The 18,430-nt window shown below is 42.2% G+C and overlaps 1 protein-coding gene across 1 annotated transcript in view; it reads left to right on the forward strand.

Annotated features, from left to right (window-relative positions):
- TRPM5 (transient receptor potential cation channel subfamily M member 5) overlaps positions 1-18,430 on the forward strand; it is a 561,392-nt gene that overhangs the window by 201,557 nt on the left and 341,405 nt on the right. Inside the window, exons 10-11 of the mRNA XM_085646171.1 lie at positions 2,561-2,908; positions 14,400-14,540. Coding sequence (XP_085502297.1) covers positions 2,561-2,908; positions 14,400-14,540 — 489 coding nt within the window. The remainder of the gene's footprint in view (positions 1-2,560; positions 2,909-14,399; positions 14,541-18,430) is intronic.

The raw sequence follows: 18,430 nt of genomic DNA on the forward strand, positions 1-18,430 counted from the left end.
TTCATGCTTGATAAGTATGCGCCCACGACTGGGATTAAATAGACTCCAAGAATCGATTGTAGATGGTCTAAGCTGGATCCAGTGGAATGGAATTCGTCCCAAGACTTGACCAAATCTACATTAGGAGAAAACCCTGATTCCACCAACACAAAATTCGAAGAATGGATCACACAGTTCCTGATGAAAATATCCCAGTAACAAAGATCAAAAGAGGTCAAAAGGAAAAAAATGCATCCTGGTTTACCTCCTATCTTGCTTCCTTGAAAAAACGAATGTAAAAACTTGAAAGGAAATTGAGACAAAACCATGAGGATCACCTTAAAACAGCCCATCGAACTGCAATTAAGAACTATCATATAGAAATTAAAAAGGCCCAAGTGTCCTACTAAGAATCTAAAATAAGACAGGCATCGAACACCTGAGGGAAGATTTTAAAGTTGTGAAACTTTGACTACTGGAAAAATTCTCCCCACCCCCTCAATAGCATGCTGCAACAAATTGGCAGAGTTCTTTCAGGACGAAATAGCCAATATGTATCTGGCTCTACAAAAGAATTGAATTCGTCAGGGAAATGTATACCCAACACATCCCATATTGACCTGCTTCTCTCCCCCCAACACGCTCTTAACAGCAAGGTCAAATCAGGATCCCCGCTTGACCCAGCACCCACAGACACTGTTACAAGAATCTCCGGCCACCTTCTGCATTATATTAGAACTCCTTAACTTGTCCCTATCCGCTAGAAGAGTGCCATCTAAGTGGAAACTTGCGGTGGTCAAACACTTACTAAAAAAAAGCACAGTCTTGACCCAAAAGATCCGGGAAACTATAGGCCAATCTCCCTTCTCCCAGTCATAGGCAAGGTGCTAGAGAAACATGTCAACCCAACACTGTCTACATACCATGAAGAAAATCATCTACTGCACACTTCCCGTATGGGATTCCATACATAACACAGTATGGAAACTGCCCTCCTTGCAGTAACAGCGGAATTAAAGATGCTGGTAAACCAAGGAGAAACAGCTGCTTTCATACTCCTGGACCTCAGTGCAGCGCTCGACACAGCTGACTATGAGAGACTTACATACAGAATGCTGGAATAAAGAGCTTTGCTCTTAATTAGCTCACCTCCTTTTTGAAGGACAGACCTTTTCAAATGTATGAGAATTCATGCTATTCTGCCGTCCTTCCATTGAACCCCACAGGGTTTGGCCCTCAGCCCCACACTTTTTAACCTGTACCTTCGCCCATTGGCAGATATTGTTCAGGAGTTTGGGCTTTCAATAGTATCATATGCCGACGACATACAGTTGATCATCTCCCTCGTCCCTTGAAAAGGCTCACAGTCCCATCAGCTGTCTCCCTGCAAGGAAAAATTATCTAAGTGTATGGTGAACTGCTGCTTAAAACTGAACAGGGAAAAATCTGAGCTGATGATTCTGGTAAACAGACCTGACCTCCAAACACCTCTCGACTGGCCAGATAGTTTGGGCAATGCACCCATTCCCTCCTCAAACGCCTTGGGATGTGGCAGGACAAGTGCCTTTCCATGGATACACAGGCCCAAAAACATGTGTCAACTTGTTTTGAAAACCTCAGAACAACCCATAAAATCCTATACATTATCCTAGGAGGGCCAGACGAATTGTGGTCTAATCCATTGTTCTCTCCCTGTTGGACTACAGGAACTCTCTGTATATGTCATCAGAATACTCCAGGCTGTCCAAAATGCAGCAGCAAGGATCCTGTACAAGGTCCCAAAATTTGCTTCAGCAAACCATGCTTCAGCTTCTCTGAACTGACTTCCCATTGAAGCAAGAATAACATTTATAATACTCTTTCTGGCACATAGAGGGCTTAATCTAAAGGACCCACTATGATAAGGGCACTCTTGACACCCTACTCCCACAGTAGGGCTTTACGATCCTCAACAGGTCGATTCTTGAAGGTAACTAGAATTCACAAGGCGATATAGTGCGGTATGTCCTTTTCACATCTCATTCCCATAGAATTAAGATGCCTAAACAATGAATCACAGTTCAGAAAAACAAGACACTTATACACAGAGCTCATTTCAAATCCACAGAGTGGTAAGTTTGCAGAAACAGGAGAATTATTTTGAATGAACAGCAATAGATTGATGCTATTGCTATTTGTTTAATTTGAGAGTGCATATTAAACATATGTATCTTATTGACCCCCTCAGGCCTTTTGCGACTTGTCTGAGGACATACACTAGCTTAATGGACACCCAAAGGAGAGGTACTTGGGATCTAGTTCTTCCTGCATAAGGGTTCCAGATAGGGCAGGATAAACTAGTTCCTAATAATAATATATTAATATCAATCTAACACAAATCTTTCATCATAAAAGCAATTGATAAGCAGCTCATTAAAAACTTGTGGTATTGTATTTTTCATATGTGCTGTCGAGGATTACTTTATATTTGGAATCATATGTAGGCTGATAAGCATACTAAAGTGGTATGGGGAACCCATAACATTGTATTTTTGCAATTTGTAAAGGAAATTAATGCTCATTTTTTGCTCTGTGCCTACAGCCCTGCGATCTAGAGGAGGTTCTGATGGATGCTCTGGTGAATGATAAACCTGAATTTGTGAAGCTATTCATCGATAATGGGGCAAATATGTACGACTTTCTAACGTATGGCCGACTGCAAGATCTCTACTGCACTGTGTCTCAGAAGTCGCTCCTCTATGAGCTCTTATTAAAGAAACATGAAGAGCATAAACCAACGATAGGAGGTCTGTGTAACCAGCACAAGGACTCCACGGGTGTTCAGCCAGTCTTCACTCTTTATGAGGTATCAAGAGTTCTCAAGGATTTTCTCCACGATGCCTGCAAAGGCTTTTATCATGAAATTAAGCCAGGAGGAAAGCAGAGACATGTAAGTTATAAAGATTATTTTATTTCTCCTCTGTCACACTTATGACTGTAAATTGATTTATTTGATATTATTGTGTTTATATTTTCCTCTGCATTGTGCTAAACAACCTCTATTGTAAGGTTAGAATGAGTGCCTTTAATGTATATGATATTTTGGATCAATTGAATATTATGTTTGCATTAAGAACGGTTTATTCCAATCCATAAGTTCATCTCTTAATAAACGTGCATGCTGTGACCAAAATACGAAGCTAAAATATTCTCCACTTTACAGTTAAATAGTCAATGAAAATACAAACCCATGCTTGTACACAGAGAGAATGAAAGGATTGGAAAAGTTTGAACATAATGATACTGTGATACGATAATGTTCTAAAATTCGAAATATGTAGAAAAACATACACTTATGTGTTATAAATTAATACATTAGCTCTGTGTTGAACTTATAAGGGGCCAATTTAGAGTTGGGTGATAATGGAAAATGCTCTGTTGTCCTCTGAACTTATTTTAGCTTGTTAAGTTTCGGGCAGGTTAGTCAAAAAGTTCAATCATCATAAGAGCGCGTGGTCGGGTAGAGGACCCACAAAAAATGGGCTTTTCCATGTAACAACAAAATTGGAACAGGGTACTTTCTGTGGGAAAAACTCAAAATGCCTTGTACCAAAGTGCGCAAATGTTGCATCCAGAGAGTGCCCGTATAATATCAGGAAAGAGATAGCGCTTCCGGCTTTTCTCCATGCATGAAGCACTTCAAAAAGTGGACCAAAATCAATCGATTATTGAAATGTAATTCTGAATTCACGGTATACTGCTTGGAGTGCCCATGCCCTAAATGATACGTGGGCAGCACCGTCCACCCTGCAAAAAAACGCATCTTAGAACACATGCGTGCAATCTCGAAGAAAGACGCTACATACCCTGTAGCACGTCACTTCGAGATTGCTCATAACAGTAACCAAGACTTGGTTAAATTCTTCTGTATTGACCAGGTCCCCAAAGACGAGAGAGGTGGGGATAGAGTTAGAACTTTAGGAATAATGGAATCCAAATACATAATTGATCTGAATACTATGGCACCGACAGACCTAAATAATGAAGAAGAATTATGCGTTCCTCTAGATTAATATTATGTCACCATCTAATTATTACTGCTGTCTGTACTTTGACCATCCAAATTCCTTTCTTGATATGAAATAAAAACTGCCGATCATATGAATCTATCAGCCAGAATGCCCATTTAGGGCTCTTTCTTTTCTCCCTAATTGGTGAAACTTGCCTGTTAGCACACTATAAAAAAGAAAATCAAGAAAATGGGGAACCCAATAGACCCTTGTCAGCTTGGGCAGTTCACAATGAGCAGGTAAATACGCCTACAAGGGATTTATTTCAGTAACTCTTCAAAAATGTAAAATAATTTTCAGGTAAGTTCTTATTCAAGTAACTTACATAAAGATCAATCAGAGAGAAAAAAGAGAAATAACATTTACATATCAATGAATAAATCATCAAAGAAGATAAAACAAGAAAAAAAGGAAAAACACGGGTATGTATATTCAAACTAAATTTAGTATCAATTCAAAATTCATTTGTATAGGGTACATAAAGACAACAACACAATGTAACCAGAAGTAGTGATAACATGAACTGAAAAATCCTTCACAGTCACACTTGTAAACACCTTTTCACAGAAATCTATTTCAGGCAATCTAAGAAGTTTCTACAAAACTAATATTGCCTCTCTTTCATTAGAGCAGGAAATAGGTGTAGAAGTCCACATTTCGGTCTAAATATGGCTTTGTTCATTAGACCATCTTCAGGACGTAGAAAATGTTGGTTAAAAAGACGCTTTTCATTAAGTGGGAATCTTATTGATATTTCATAACCGTAAAATTGATCAGCAGGCGGTTGGATAAACCCAGCTTTGAAAATGTATGTATGCTGAAGGCAGGGATCAGTTATTTACGGTCTATTGATGTGAGAGCCAGTAACATTATTTACGGTATCTTAGTGTAAAAACCAGTGACGAATCTGTAAGTCGATATCAAGAGATTTCCTCACCACCCGCACACATCATAGTCACCGAAGAGAGGCAATATTAGTTTTGTATAAACTTCTTCTCGAAATTATTTAAAAAAGCATTTTTTTGGCCTGGGGGTCCTTGTGGGACCCCTTGAGTAGGCCTAGGGGGTCAGGGTGTTTCTACCCTGCCCCCTTTTCTTGTTTTTTACCTTTTATTTACATGTTTCTTGTGACTTGTTTATAGAGTCACAAGATGGCTGCCAACACTTCCTTGTTTGGAGTGTTGGCAGCCAATCAGAAGTCAGCTCGTGCTCGGGAGGAGTCGCGACTCTTTCTCGACTCAGATATATCCATTTTAATTTTTTCAATTTCCCAGGAACTACTGAACAGATTTACACCATTTAAAAAAAAAAGGTCACTTTCTGAACCTAGAGCTACCTTTCTGCCAAATTTGGTGTAATTTCGTTCAGCAGTTCGGGCTGTAGCCTGTTCCAAATTTTCCTATAGAAATTAACATGGGGAAAACACGCTCTGGGCCCCCCCTTTTTTCTCAGCCGCCTCCTAATGAATCACCCCGAAACTTCCAAGACAGGAGCTGACCAGAGCATCCTATTAGTTTTGAAAATTTCGTGAAGATTTGTCAAACGGCGCCAAAGATATTGGCAAAAGAAAAAACGCTTTTTGAATGGAAACAAGGTCCTAACTATATCTACCTACTGGCGACCGTCAGTAGGTAATATGGGTGTATATATATATATATATATATATATTCCTCCTTTGTCCCCACCGGGATTCCTCGCGCACTCACGAGACCAGAGGCAGGTGTGCAGTGAATCAGTTATATTTTTATTTCATATTCAGCAAGCCAGTACTCAGAAAAACTCTACGCGTTTCGGTTTCCCCTGAAACCTTGCTCACGAGTTCTAACAGTTTTCAAACAGCATTTTTTCTCTTTATAAAAAAACAAAAAACACACCCATGTGATACATTGTGTCACTTCCTGTGCTACACAGCTGAGCATTGTGGTACATGTAGTACGTTTTAATTCTCCATTAAAGAGGTCACATTATAATCTCGTGTTGCCAATCTGAATTCATCTGATCGATTAATCCATGGCGATATTTCCATTACAATCATTGATACAATTGCAAGAGGAAAACGACATTATCCTACCAATATTATCCAGGCCACGCCTAATTATTACCAGATAACGCCCTCCAGCGGGCACACATTTCTGTCTGTATTGATATTACATCTTGGCCTCATATGGTACATTGAAACCCTCTAGTGGGTCTACCAATCATAAAGGGAGGTATATGTCGATTGTAACCAATATATGAACACACTTCCTCATAATCACCTCATATAGCGTTCAAGCCCTCTAGTGGGCCTTCACCTCATCTGGGAAAAAAGTTTTGACAAGATTTACTGTTTCGTTTTTCTCGTGACTACCTATTGTCACTCATCTTACCATCGTATCTTACAGGAAGGTTTGTTGCAAAGAACTTTCATTTAGAACGGTGTTGTTTAAAACATGAAGGGGTGTGAAACGTGAATATAGTAACAATTGTGCTAAAGGGAGACAAATTATAGCAGCTCTGCTGGGCATTTTACATTAGTCTCATCATGGAGCATATTACAAGCAGTTCATAGATGATAATGGAGTTCCTCATCCTGGTTTAAGCCATCCGGCATAAGTGTTCGAAAATTTAGAATGTGGCGTGATTCCTTCTGTCTTAGGATCCTTTCACGATCCCCACCTCTTGGGTGTATTCCTACTGTCTCTAACGCATAAAATTTAAACTTTTTCCAGTCTCCACCATGCTCCTTCTCCATATGCTTGGCTACAGCATTGCTTCTATCTGAGTTGATGGTAGCTCGCACATGTTCTAAAATGCGTTTCTTCAATTCGCATTTTGTGCTGCCGATGTATTTTAAGGCACAGGGACATTCCATTGCATATATTGCGAATTGACTTTTACAGTTGATTAGTTGGTCAATCCTCCACATCCGTTTGTTTGCCATCATCACCTCCTTCTTATTTTGTGCAATTAAACAGACCTTACAGCTGGTGCATTTGAAAAATCCTTTCGGGTTGAGCCATATGTCCGATTTCTTTTGGTGTTGGAAGTGACTATGCATTAATTGATCTCGCAAATTTTTAGCTCGTCTGTAGGTGATGTTCGGATGATCTCCCACTATTTCAGATACTATGGGGTCCATATGTAATACATGCCAATTCTTGCGCAGTATTCTCATCAGTTGTAGGTTTTCAGTGCTGTATGTTGTTATAAGCCTAATTTTGTTATTTTCCTCGTCTGAACTTTGTTTTTCTTTTATCAGATCAGTTCTTCTCACTTTACTGGTGCGTTGCAGTGCATCTTGGATAGTTTTCAAATTGTATTTTCTCTTTCTGAATCTCAGTGTAGCCTTGCCCTGATGTTGTATCCATTCTTCTTCTTGGGAGCATATTCTTTTAATTCTGAGGAATTCCCCGTATGGGATGTTCTTAATCAAACTTGTTTGATGAAAACTTTCTGCATGTAATACAGCGTTTGTCGCTGTATTTTTGCGATGAAGAGTGGTATGGACTGTCTCATTTGCAATGTAGATCTCTGTGTCAAGAAACACCACCCGTTCACTGCTGATGTTATATGTGAACTTAAGGTTGAAGTCAGAGTTGTTCAAAATTTCAAAATATTCATCGAATTCATTCTTAGTCCCATCCCATATTAGGAGCAAATCGTCGATGTATCTGAGCCATGTAATGGTCTTATTTACATACCGATCGTTTTCACTTTTCCATGCCCAGGTCTTCTCCCACCATCCCATGGTCAGGCAGGCGTAACTAGGACTAAATGAAAAACCCATGGCCGTACCTTTCACTTGGCGGTAGATCTCTTCACCGAACAAAAATGTGTTTTGCTCCAAGCAGGTATTGATCATTTGCAAAAGCATTTTGTTGTGGTCTGTATATTGTATGTTTCTTTCTTGCAAGAAATGTTCGCATGCTTTCATCCCAATGTCATTGCGGATGTTTGAATATAGCGATACCACATCCATTGTGATCAATTTGTATGTTTTTTGCCATGGGGTTTCTTGTAAATGTCTTAGAAGATCCCCTGTGTCCTGAAGGTACGACGTTAGGTTTTTAACGTATGGTAATAAAAATACATCTAGGAAATTGGCCATAGGTTCCAATAGTGCTCCTTTAGCAGATATTATAGGCCTCCCTGGGGGCTTCGTGGGATTTTTATGAATCTTCGGTAGAAAATATATTGTCGCCATTTTAGGATGTGGCATTTTAAGATATTTCACTTCTTCCTCATCGAGCAGATTTTGTTGCTTCCATAGATCTAATCTTGCGTCCAATTCCTCTTTCCATTTTTTTGTAGGATTAGATTTTAGTTTCTCATAATATTCAGGGTTTCTCAGCTGTGAATATGCTTCCCGCATATATGCCTCTTTTTCCAGGATAATGATGTTACCTCCCTTATCAGCCATCTTTATTTCAATAGTCTCATCCTTTTTCAATTTCATCAGCGATTTGCGCTCCTCAAAGGTTAGATTGTCCTTTTTCTTAGAATAGTCTAGTTTGTAAAGATCTTTTATTACACACTCGTGGAATACATCGATTTTGTTGCCTGGTGTCAATTGCGGGTAAAATTTAGATTGGGGTTTCTTTGAGCTGCACCCCGCCCCCAGTTGGGTACAGTATGCTCGCAAGTCTTGCTTTTCTTGTTCAGGGCTGTGTTCCAACTCCATCAGTGTGACAAAATGTTCAGCATCTTTTGCTGTTAGTTCCATGTCAGGGGTTGCACTTTTTTTGCCATATTGAGCCATTTTTTAATTTTCCTTGAAAAGTTTGGCTAGTTTGATTTTACGGACGTATTTGTAAAGATCTATTCTTGTTTTCGCCAGATCCATGGTGTTGGTAGGGCAGAAGTTCAGACCCCGTTTTAAGAGTTGCAATTCTGTTTCGGTAAGGACTTTTTTGGATAGGTTGATTACTTCCAAATCTTGGGTCTCGTTATCCGTATTTTCAATTAGTGTTGTTCCCACCCGGTTTGTACTGGAACTTGGATTTGATGTTCCGCTTGCCTCGTCTCGTTGGTTTCTTTGGGTGTTGCCTCGCCCTCTGCCTCTTCCCCGATTGCTTCTTACTGGGGACCCCATGGTTTTCTCCCAATTCTTTTGTTGGAGGGCCAACCTCATTTCTCCTAAAAAAGAGCATTGTGGTCTCGTGCTTCCCTGCTCTCCTTCTCCATCGCTGGGCTCAGTCGAGGCGAGCGACGATAGGCTACTTGTGTTTGTTGCCAAATCCAATTGTTCCTCTTGTTGGAATCTATCGTATTTCCTGGCATAGGTGAAGATACGTCCTTCCGAGTAGTCCTCCTTATCTCTCAAAAATTTGGATTGTTTCCTAAGTCTTACTGTTACTTCATGTTTCTCAATATAATGCTCCAATTCCTCCTTGAATTTCTTTAATTCCGGGGTCATCTCCAATGTGGCCAGTTCCTTTTCCATATTTTTTAATTGCGCTGTAGTTTTTTCCAGGGCCATTTCAATATGTTTGACTAAGATTTCCATAAGTCCCAATGATGATTTTAGAATGTACTCCCCCCATTCATTGAGTAGTTCATTACTCGTATCCTGATGGTTGGGTAACAAATGGATGCGTAATCCCCGTGGGACTCGTTTTACTTCTATGTATTTTTTTAGGGATGCAACCTCCCACCATTTGTTAATTTCTATTTTGGACAATTTTTCCCAAGTGCGTAATTTGTTTTTGGCATCTGGTTTAAATGAGCTGCTCGGTGCTCCACTCTCAGTTGTTGTGTCCTGTTCAAAAAATGTCTCAATCAGAGCATTTCTATTCGCCTCCCTTTTATCCATACTAGAGCCGGCTAGATTATTGAATGCTGAATTTTTCTTATTGAATAAGTTCGTCACCTTTTCACAGCCTGCCCCACACCTCGTCTCTTCGTACCGCTATATAATCCAATAATTTTAGCAAAGACAGAGTTCCCCGAGTTACTTAACTCGATTCGATTTCTGGTTAAGCATTACGAGTCTTGAGACCAACCGGTGCCTTCCACAATAGATACATTGTTACATATGATGTTGCAGTTGCTCGCTCACCCTTGTGAAGAATTTCAAGTTCCGCGCTCCCCTCCGGTTCCGCTTTCCTTGATTCTCCTCTTCGGGCTTTCTCCGCAATCTGCTCCACTTTTACGGATATATCCACCGGCGTTCACCCGAGCCTGAGTGAAATTTGGTTCACTGTCATACAACCATGAAGTCCATAAACATCAAATATTGTGAGGAAGGAACACCATAAAAAAAGTCCATGAACTCTAGTCTTCTGTCTTCTAAATTTCTTTATTTATCACAAACGTGGTATCTTCAATTGATGATGATTCAATAATTCACAAAATATTGGTCTTCCAAATACATTTCACAAAGCTTTATCAACCTCTTAGCCCTTGTTAAGCCAACGTGTTTCGTCCTACCCTTAGGACTTCCTCAGGGCTGTAAAGAGTACAAAAGAAACAGAAAAACAAGTTTTTACAAAATAATATGAACAATACAAAAACAATTTTTCTTTTTCAAATACATGAATTCACTCTATTCTCACTTGATTTTACTATATCACAACAACTTTGTTGAACCCATAATTTATATTGCACTAGAAAACACCTATCGACTATACATCTTCTACTTCCTAATTCACCTGAAGCTTTTCAACCTCAAACAATTTTTAATATCAAACCTCAGATTTTACTGATTTAGAGTTCAAGAGGACGCACATATGCCAATCTTACAGACAATTCTTGGACCATGTGAGTACTGAAATTATTACCCCCAGCTTTTTCTTGTTGCATCCACGTTTCTTCAACTATTGGATCCATCTTCCCACCAGTGTTATCTATATACAAGTTAGACAGCAACATTTGTATGTTGAACTTCTCTCTCTCCATGACTTCCCCATGCAACCATAGCCCTAGGTGATCTATACTCACCAAAAACTATCATGGATATCGATACGATATGTGAAAAACAGTCCTTGTCTCAGAAATTATAACCAATCTATAGAAAAAAAAAATATCAATCATTCTCCACCTATTTTTAACTTATTAAAATTATTATTATTATTATTATTTTTTTTTTTAAAACACAAGACAGTCATCATGAATTAAGAACAAGGTACCTTTCTCAGCGTAAGTTAAATGCCTCTAATAAAAGGCAAAATTCATCCAAAATGCCAACAACTTCCGAATATAATCGTAGCTAAAATAATAATAAAAAAAATTGGTGCAATATTGGGTGTTACTATATTACGAATATGTGGTGGTGCTGGGTCCAAGGGTGAGCCAGACTTCACCGTCTCCAATAAAACTTCTAGATCCTTCTGCTCCATATTGGGAAAATTGGTGATAACCTGTTGTGACAGAGCTAATTTGTGGTCTTTTTCCCACTCTATTGTGTGCTCTCCATCCGTTTTAAAGCAACTATAAATATCCGTTACTTAAGAGAGGAAGTATGAGGCCAGTTTATTACACCTCTCCTCTGACGATTTGGAAGGACCACTATTAGTCGGTGGGTTAGTCAGGGTCTTGATTATCGTGAATAATTCCCTTGATGAATTCTGGGCCCCAGAATTTTTTTCCTCAAAAAACTTTGCTTGGCTCAGTTTAATATTGTTGTGATAGTTTCTAATGGCTGCTTTGTACTTCATTTTGGGGATCATAACTTTTCCTCCACTCTCTTTCAATTTTTTTACAATTTTTCTTTAACGCCATCCTTCTACTTTAGTTCTGGTTTTGGGCTTTTGAGCAACCTTAGAGGCTACTGTATCTAGGGATTGCGTGATCCATGATTCCCATCACGAATATCCTTCTTCGGCTGACCCTAGAGTCTCTGAAAACAGGCTTGCGGTGTCTGTTAAGACGTCCCCCCAAGAACCCGTATTGATCTTATCCCAACACCTTTTCATTATTGTAGCCTTAGAAGTGGCTTCTCTGTCCTCATTTCCTAACTTTCGTACCTTGAACCGGGATAAAGTGGTGGTCCGACCACGGTACAGGAACAGGAATGGCTGCTGTCAGGTTGGGATCATTAGAGATTACCACATCTGAAGTGTGCCCTTTAGCATGTGTGGCTGTTGCTACCAGCTGAGTCAGTTGTAGGCTTTCTAGGTCTGAGGTAAGTCTCTTTACACCTGGATGGTTTTTATCCTCCATGTATAGATTTAAATCTCCAAGTATAGTAATATGAGATTTCTTAAGTAAGAGGCTAGCCATCCTTTCGGGTAATTCTTCTAGGAACTCCCCATATGGTCCTGGTGGTCGATAGATTAAAATGCCTGATAGAGTGATGGTGGGAGATAACAGAATTGAAAAGAGAAGACATTCACATCCATCCACAACTTCATTTCTCTATTTTGTCCCAATGGAAAGGTATGCTTGTAAGAGGTTACAAAGCAACTCCCATGTTAGCCTATGGGACAGACAGCCTTGCAATAGTGAAAAACGGAATGCACAGAATTTCACTATCAGGACATGTAATAAACACAGTACATGTTCTATTTTTCCCCCACACTGCACCCTGCCAACAGGTTTACCCTGGGGCCTACCTTTTGGGTGTCTTATATCGGAGAAAATAGATGGTTAGGACCTGGCAAGTAGTGCACTTGTCAGGTCGACATGGCAGTTCAAAACTGTGCGCAGACACTGCAGTGGCAGGTCTGAAAACCCTTTGAAAGGCTACTTGTGTGGATGGCACAATCAGTGCTGCAGGCCCACTAGCAGTATTTGGTTTACATGCACTGGGCACACACAATGCACAGTACTAGGGACTTAGTAGTAAATCAAATACTCCATTCAAGGAAACCTAATCATAACACAATATACACGGAGAGCATGTGCACTTTAGCACTTAATAGCAGTGGTAAACTGCCCAGAGTCCTAAAACAAACAAAAACAAGGTCAAAAACAGGAGGCCAAAATGCAAAAGGTCTGGGAGTAAAGCCACTGAAAAAGCCAAGTCCAACACCCCCATATTCTGGTGAATGGCCTACTACGCTCCTAACATGTCAAAAATCCACTGTATGCTACCAAGTTCAGGGAATCCTTATCACATATATACACATGACCAGATACACATAGACATACATGTTCATTAACATGCGCTCCTACACACACACATGCACTTAGGTGCACCCAGGCTCATATACACATGTGCACAAACATACTTGCTCGCTTCCATCCCTTTCACTTTAATATTGGTGGGGATCTGCCTCTCTTCCACAGTAATGTGAAGAGACATAATGCCCTGCCACTGGTATTGCATTTGCGATCAGGGGATGCTGCTCTAGAAATTCAGGACTTGCAGCAAGACCCACCTTCAGCACGAGGACTGTGAGGAGGTAAGGGCAGAAGGGAGAGGCATCAGCTGAGTGACTGCTTCTACCTCCACCTCACTGCCTCATCTCTTCAGTGGCTCAGGTCCAGATGTTTAACACATTTTACTGGTCGCAAACGACCCACCGATAACATTTATTTACCAAATGTACCAACCCTATTTTGCAAGTTGGTAACCTATTACAGACTCGCAAAATAGGGTTTGCGAGTCGCTATTACGAAGGGGCGTGCCAAGGGTTTCCCTTCCTAATAGCGAGTCGCACTGGCATATAGGAATGTTTCCCGACCATGAATGCGGTTGCAAAACATTCGCAGTTTACCACCAATTTCAAATTGGTGGTAAGCCATTCACAAACAGGAAGGGGTCCCTGTGCGAACCCTTCAGCTTTCTTAATGGTGATGCCAACATTTTTCAGGGCGACCACTGCCCACTCCGAAAACATTAAAAGAAAACATTTCATTTTTATTTTTGAAAAGCATCCCGTTTTCGTTTAAGGAAAATAGGCCGCATTTAAAAAAAGAAACCAACAAAAAAAACTGCTTTATTTAAAAAAGCAGTTACAGACATGGTGGTCCCTGTGAGTGCCGGCCATTCGCAATGGCTCGCAACTTGCGACCGGCCTCATGAATATTAATGAGGCAGGTCCCTTGCAATCCCTTTGGGAATTGCAAACAGTGTCTCAGACACTGTTGTACATCAGGTTTTGTGACTCGCAAATTGCGCGTTGCCAAAAATCGTAAAACCTGATGGTCGTACATCTGGCCTTGAGTCTACAAAGGTCCAATAATCAAGAGAGAAGGTGGGGCTATTGGTTGGACTGCGCCAGTGCTGCGAGTGCATTCACTCTCTGTGGTGCAACACACACACGTACTCTCTCTCCTTCTCTTTCTTTCTCTCTCTCTCTCACACACACTCTCATGGATTTGGAGGTACTGGATGTAACTTATGTGTTGGTCAATGTTGATTTCTGATTATGCATTTTTAATTTAATTGAAAAGCTTTTAAAAACCAATTCGAATTTTACAGTTATTGTTCCACGTTTCTGGCAGGATAAAATGAATAAAAAGCGATTAGGTGGACAGAAATTGATTTTGGATATGAACCAGAGAAGCGATAATCCTTGGAGAGACCTGTTTTTATGGGCAGTTCTTCAAAATCGACAGAAAATGGCCACTTACTTCTGGACTATGGTGAGCATTATGACTTACAATTGTTTGCTGAGCAGTTTTAGTAAGTGTTACACTGTTCTAGCTACCTATCTCTCTTTGCCTGTCAATGTGCTTGTCTTTCTGTTAGTGTGCCTGTCAGTCAGTGCATTTTTCTGTTTGCATCCTTGCCTGTCCCTTACATTATCTGTATATCAATTTGTTTCCATGCCCCTCTACATTTCTTACTGCTTGTCTGTAATCCCGCTCAAGCTTGTTTCGACATCCCAATTAGATGGTTTTACACCACTTATGACAACTTCCATCGTTATATCACTGGAGTAGGACTGGTATATTCCTACCCTAAGAAGGAACTCTAGTATCCACACTGCTTAAGAAATGGTCTTAGAAATTCTGCATTGCATAGCGGTGCACATGTTTCCCCCAAAATGTACTGGTAAACCTGTTGCCTGCCAGGGTCCAGTTTTTGGGCTCCAAAACCACAGTTTGGTCTTCCTTCATTCAAGATTTTGGGCTGAGTCGGCTCTGCTCGATATTTATAATTGTATATTATGGGCAGTTAGAGATTGACATGAAGACATCTTGGTCATTCTCAGCTTATTTACAACGTTTGACGCTGTTCATCCTCCGATTCTAAAGGCAGCTGCCCGTGCCAAGGAGATCACCTTACAGTGATTCAGTAATGACCATGGTAGCCAATCTCAAACTATCAAAATAAGCACATTTCTTTCTACCCTAGCCTTACTACCGTCACAAAAGGTCCCCACTATAACCACTCACTTACATGGCACCTCTAGGAAGAAAATATTTATTAATGTTAAAATGCTCCTCTACTGGATGAAAAGTTTATTCAATCAATCAATCAGGGTTGGTGGTGCGCAAATACCCCTCGTGAGGGTCTCTTGGTGCTGGGGCAGGGAGTAGGAGGGGGCAGCTCCGTTGAGTACTGGGGTCATCCGAAGATCCATGTCCTGAGGTCCTTCCTGAACTGAGCAATGTGGGAGATTGTCAGAGGTGGAGGGGGGTGTTCCAGGCTTTGGCTGTGAGGTAGGAGAAGGACTTTCCTCCCATTCTGGTCTTGTTGATACGTGAGACAGTGGCCAGATAGAGCTGGGCTGATCGGAGGTGACTTTTTGCTGCTTGGAAGGAGAGGCGGCAGTTCAAGTTTGCATGTACAGTGTTATAAAGGGCCTTGTATGCATGGGTGAGGAGTTTGAAGGTTATTCTTCTTTTGACTGGAAGCCATTAGAGATCACAGAGGTGTTGGGTGAAGTGATTGCGACAGAGGATGTCGAGGATCAGTCTGGCTGCGGCGTTCTGGACAGTCTGGAGTTTGTGAAGGAGTTCCTTGTTGTTTCCGGCACAGAGAGTGTTGCCGTAGTCCAGCCTGATGCTGATAAATGTGTGCGTGACAGTTTTTCTGGATTCAGTTGGATTCAGTTCAGTCTTTCGAACCATGCGGAGGGTGTTGAAGTAGGTCGAGGATACAGCATTGATTTGGCAGTTAATTGTGAGCGATAAATCTAGTATGATGCCAAGGTTTCGTGCATGGTCTGTAGAAGTGGGGGGATTTCCAAGGGCGGAGGGCCACCTGGAGTCGTTCCATGTAGTGTGGCTGGAGCCAAGGATGAGGACTTCTGTCTTTTCTGGGGTGCGTTTCAGGCAGCTGTTCTTCATCCAGGTGGCAATGGCTTTCATCTTTTCTTGAAAGTTGTGTTTGGTGATGTTGGGTTCTTTGGTGAGGGAGAGGTTCAGCTGGATGTCGTCGGCATAAGAGACGATGTTGAGCCTGTGGTTCCTGATGATGGTTGTGAGGGGGGCCATGCAGATGTTGAAGAGGGCGAGGCTGAGGGAGGAGGCTTGGGGCACTTCACAGTTGGTCTCTGTTGATTCAGAGAGGTAGGGAGGAAGTCTGACCGGCTGAGTTCTGCTGGTGAGGAAGGAGCGTATTCAGTCAAGGGCCTTACCATGGATGTCATGGAGTATGGTGGCTAGGGTACAGTGGGAGACATTGTAGAATGCAGCCAAGAGGTCCAGGAGGATGAGGGCTGCTGTTTCACCCTGATCAAGGAGGGAGCTGATGCCGTCGGTGACGGCGATTAGGGTGGTCTCGGTGCTGTGGTTGCTTCGGAATCCAGATTGGGAGAAGTTCAGGACGTTGTTGGCTTCAATGAAGTTTGCTAGCTGGGTGTTGACGGCCTTTTCGATTACCTTGGCTGCGAATGGAAACAGGGAGATGGGCCTGAAGTTCTCGAGGTCCATTGGGTCCGCAGAATGTTTCTTCATGAGGGCGTTGACTTTGGCATGTTTCCAGGCATCGGGGAAGGTGGCAGTCACAAAGGAACAGTTGATCGTCCGATGTAGTTCGAGTGCAATGGCAGAGGCGGCTCTGTGGAAGATGTGGTGTGGCCAGGGGTCTGAGGGTGCTCCGGCGTGGACGCTTTTCATGGTCTTTAAGGTGCTTTCTGTCGTTAGCGGGATCCATTTGAGCAGGGTCTGTTGGTTTAAGTCGCATGAGGGGGGAGCCAGAATGGAGAGGTGGTCTGGTCTTGGTTGTCAAAGTTGACATAGATCATCTTAATCATGTGGTGGAAGAAGGTGCTGAGTCTGTTGCAGAGGTCTTCGGAGGGTGTGATGTCTGTTGTTTTGCTGCAGGGTTTGGCGAATTTCTTGATGAGGGAGAAGAGCTCTTTGGTGCAGTGTGCTTTTGTGAGGATTCTCTCTTAGAGTGGTTTCTTCCTTTTGGATTTGATGAGTTGGTGGTGTGCGGATGTGGCTGCTTTGTAGCTGGTGCGTATTTCTGGGGTTTTGTTGTTCCTCCATGTCTTTTTGGGTCATATGCAGGAGCGTCTGGCTTCTCTGAGTGCAGGGATGAACCCGCTTGCTTTCTTAATGTGTCTTCCAGTGGCTTTCTTGAGAGGGGAGAGTGTGTCAGCGCAGTTCATGATCCAGCGGTGGAGGTTGCGTGCTGCAGTGTTTGTGTCTGACGTAGTCATTGTGGGGTGCTGATGAAGGAGGAGGTGAGCTGGTCTTCTGTGACTTTGTTTCAGCTTCTGTGGGGGAAGTGGTGGGCGTGCTTGTGTACAGTGGTTTCTTTGAAGGAGAAGTGGATGCAGTGGTGATCTGTCTAGAGGGATTCCGGGGTGTGACTGTAGGAGACGCTGTTTCCTCCGGTGAAGACGGGGTCAAGTGTGTAACCCGCTGTGTTTGTGGGGTTGGTGACTAGTTGTTTCAGTCCTATGTTGGCGAGGTTCTCTAGAAGGGAGGCGGTGTTTCAGTCATCGTGGTTATCCAGGTGGAAGTTTAGGTCTCCAAGTAGGATGGAATCTGTGAATGCAAGGGCATGGGGTGTGATGAGGTCAGTGATGGCGCTGGTAAAGGGAGTGCGGGGGCCAAGTGGCCTGTAGATGAGGGTTCAGCGGAGAGTCATTTTGTGGTTGGTCTGGATCTGTAAGTGAAGGTGCTCCATATGGGTCTTTTGTGTCGTCCGTGAGGGTGGTCATGCGGAGGGTGCTTTTGTGAACGACGCTGATGGGATGGGGTGGTCCTTGCACAAGATCTTGTATACGCCGGGAATGGCCTTGGCAATGGTGGGTGCAGAGTTGGCGTTGGTCCAGGTTTCCGTGAGGAAGGCAACTTCAGACGAGTAGGTGTTGAGGAGGTCTCAGATTTCAATGGCGTGCTTGTGTAGGGAATGGAAGTTGAGGAGGATGCAGCTGAGTGGTTTTTGGGCCATGATGTCTGGTAGGTTGGGAGATGCTGTTGGAGTACGGGGGTGGGTGAAGTTGCGGCAGTAGTGTAGACAGGAGAGAGGGCCGCAGGATGTTGGTTTGCGTCGAGACCTGGCATTTGTTGTTGTGTCCGGGGTTGAGATCAGGGAGGGTGCTGGAGTTGTAGCGGAGGCTGGTCAGAAG

The sequence above is a fragment of the Triturus cristatus genome, chromosome 3_1, assembly GCF_964204655.1.
Source record: "Triturus cristatus chromosome 3_1, aTriCri1.1, whole genome shotgun sequence".
Classification (NCBI taxonomy): Eukaryota; Metazoa; Chordata; class Amphibia; order Caudata; family Salamandridae; genus Triturus; species Triturus cristatus.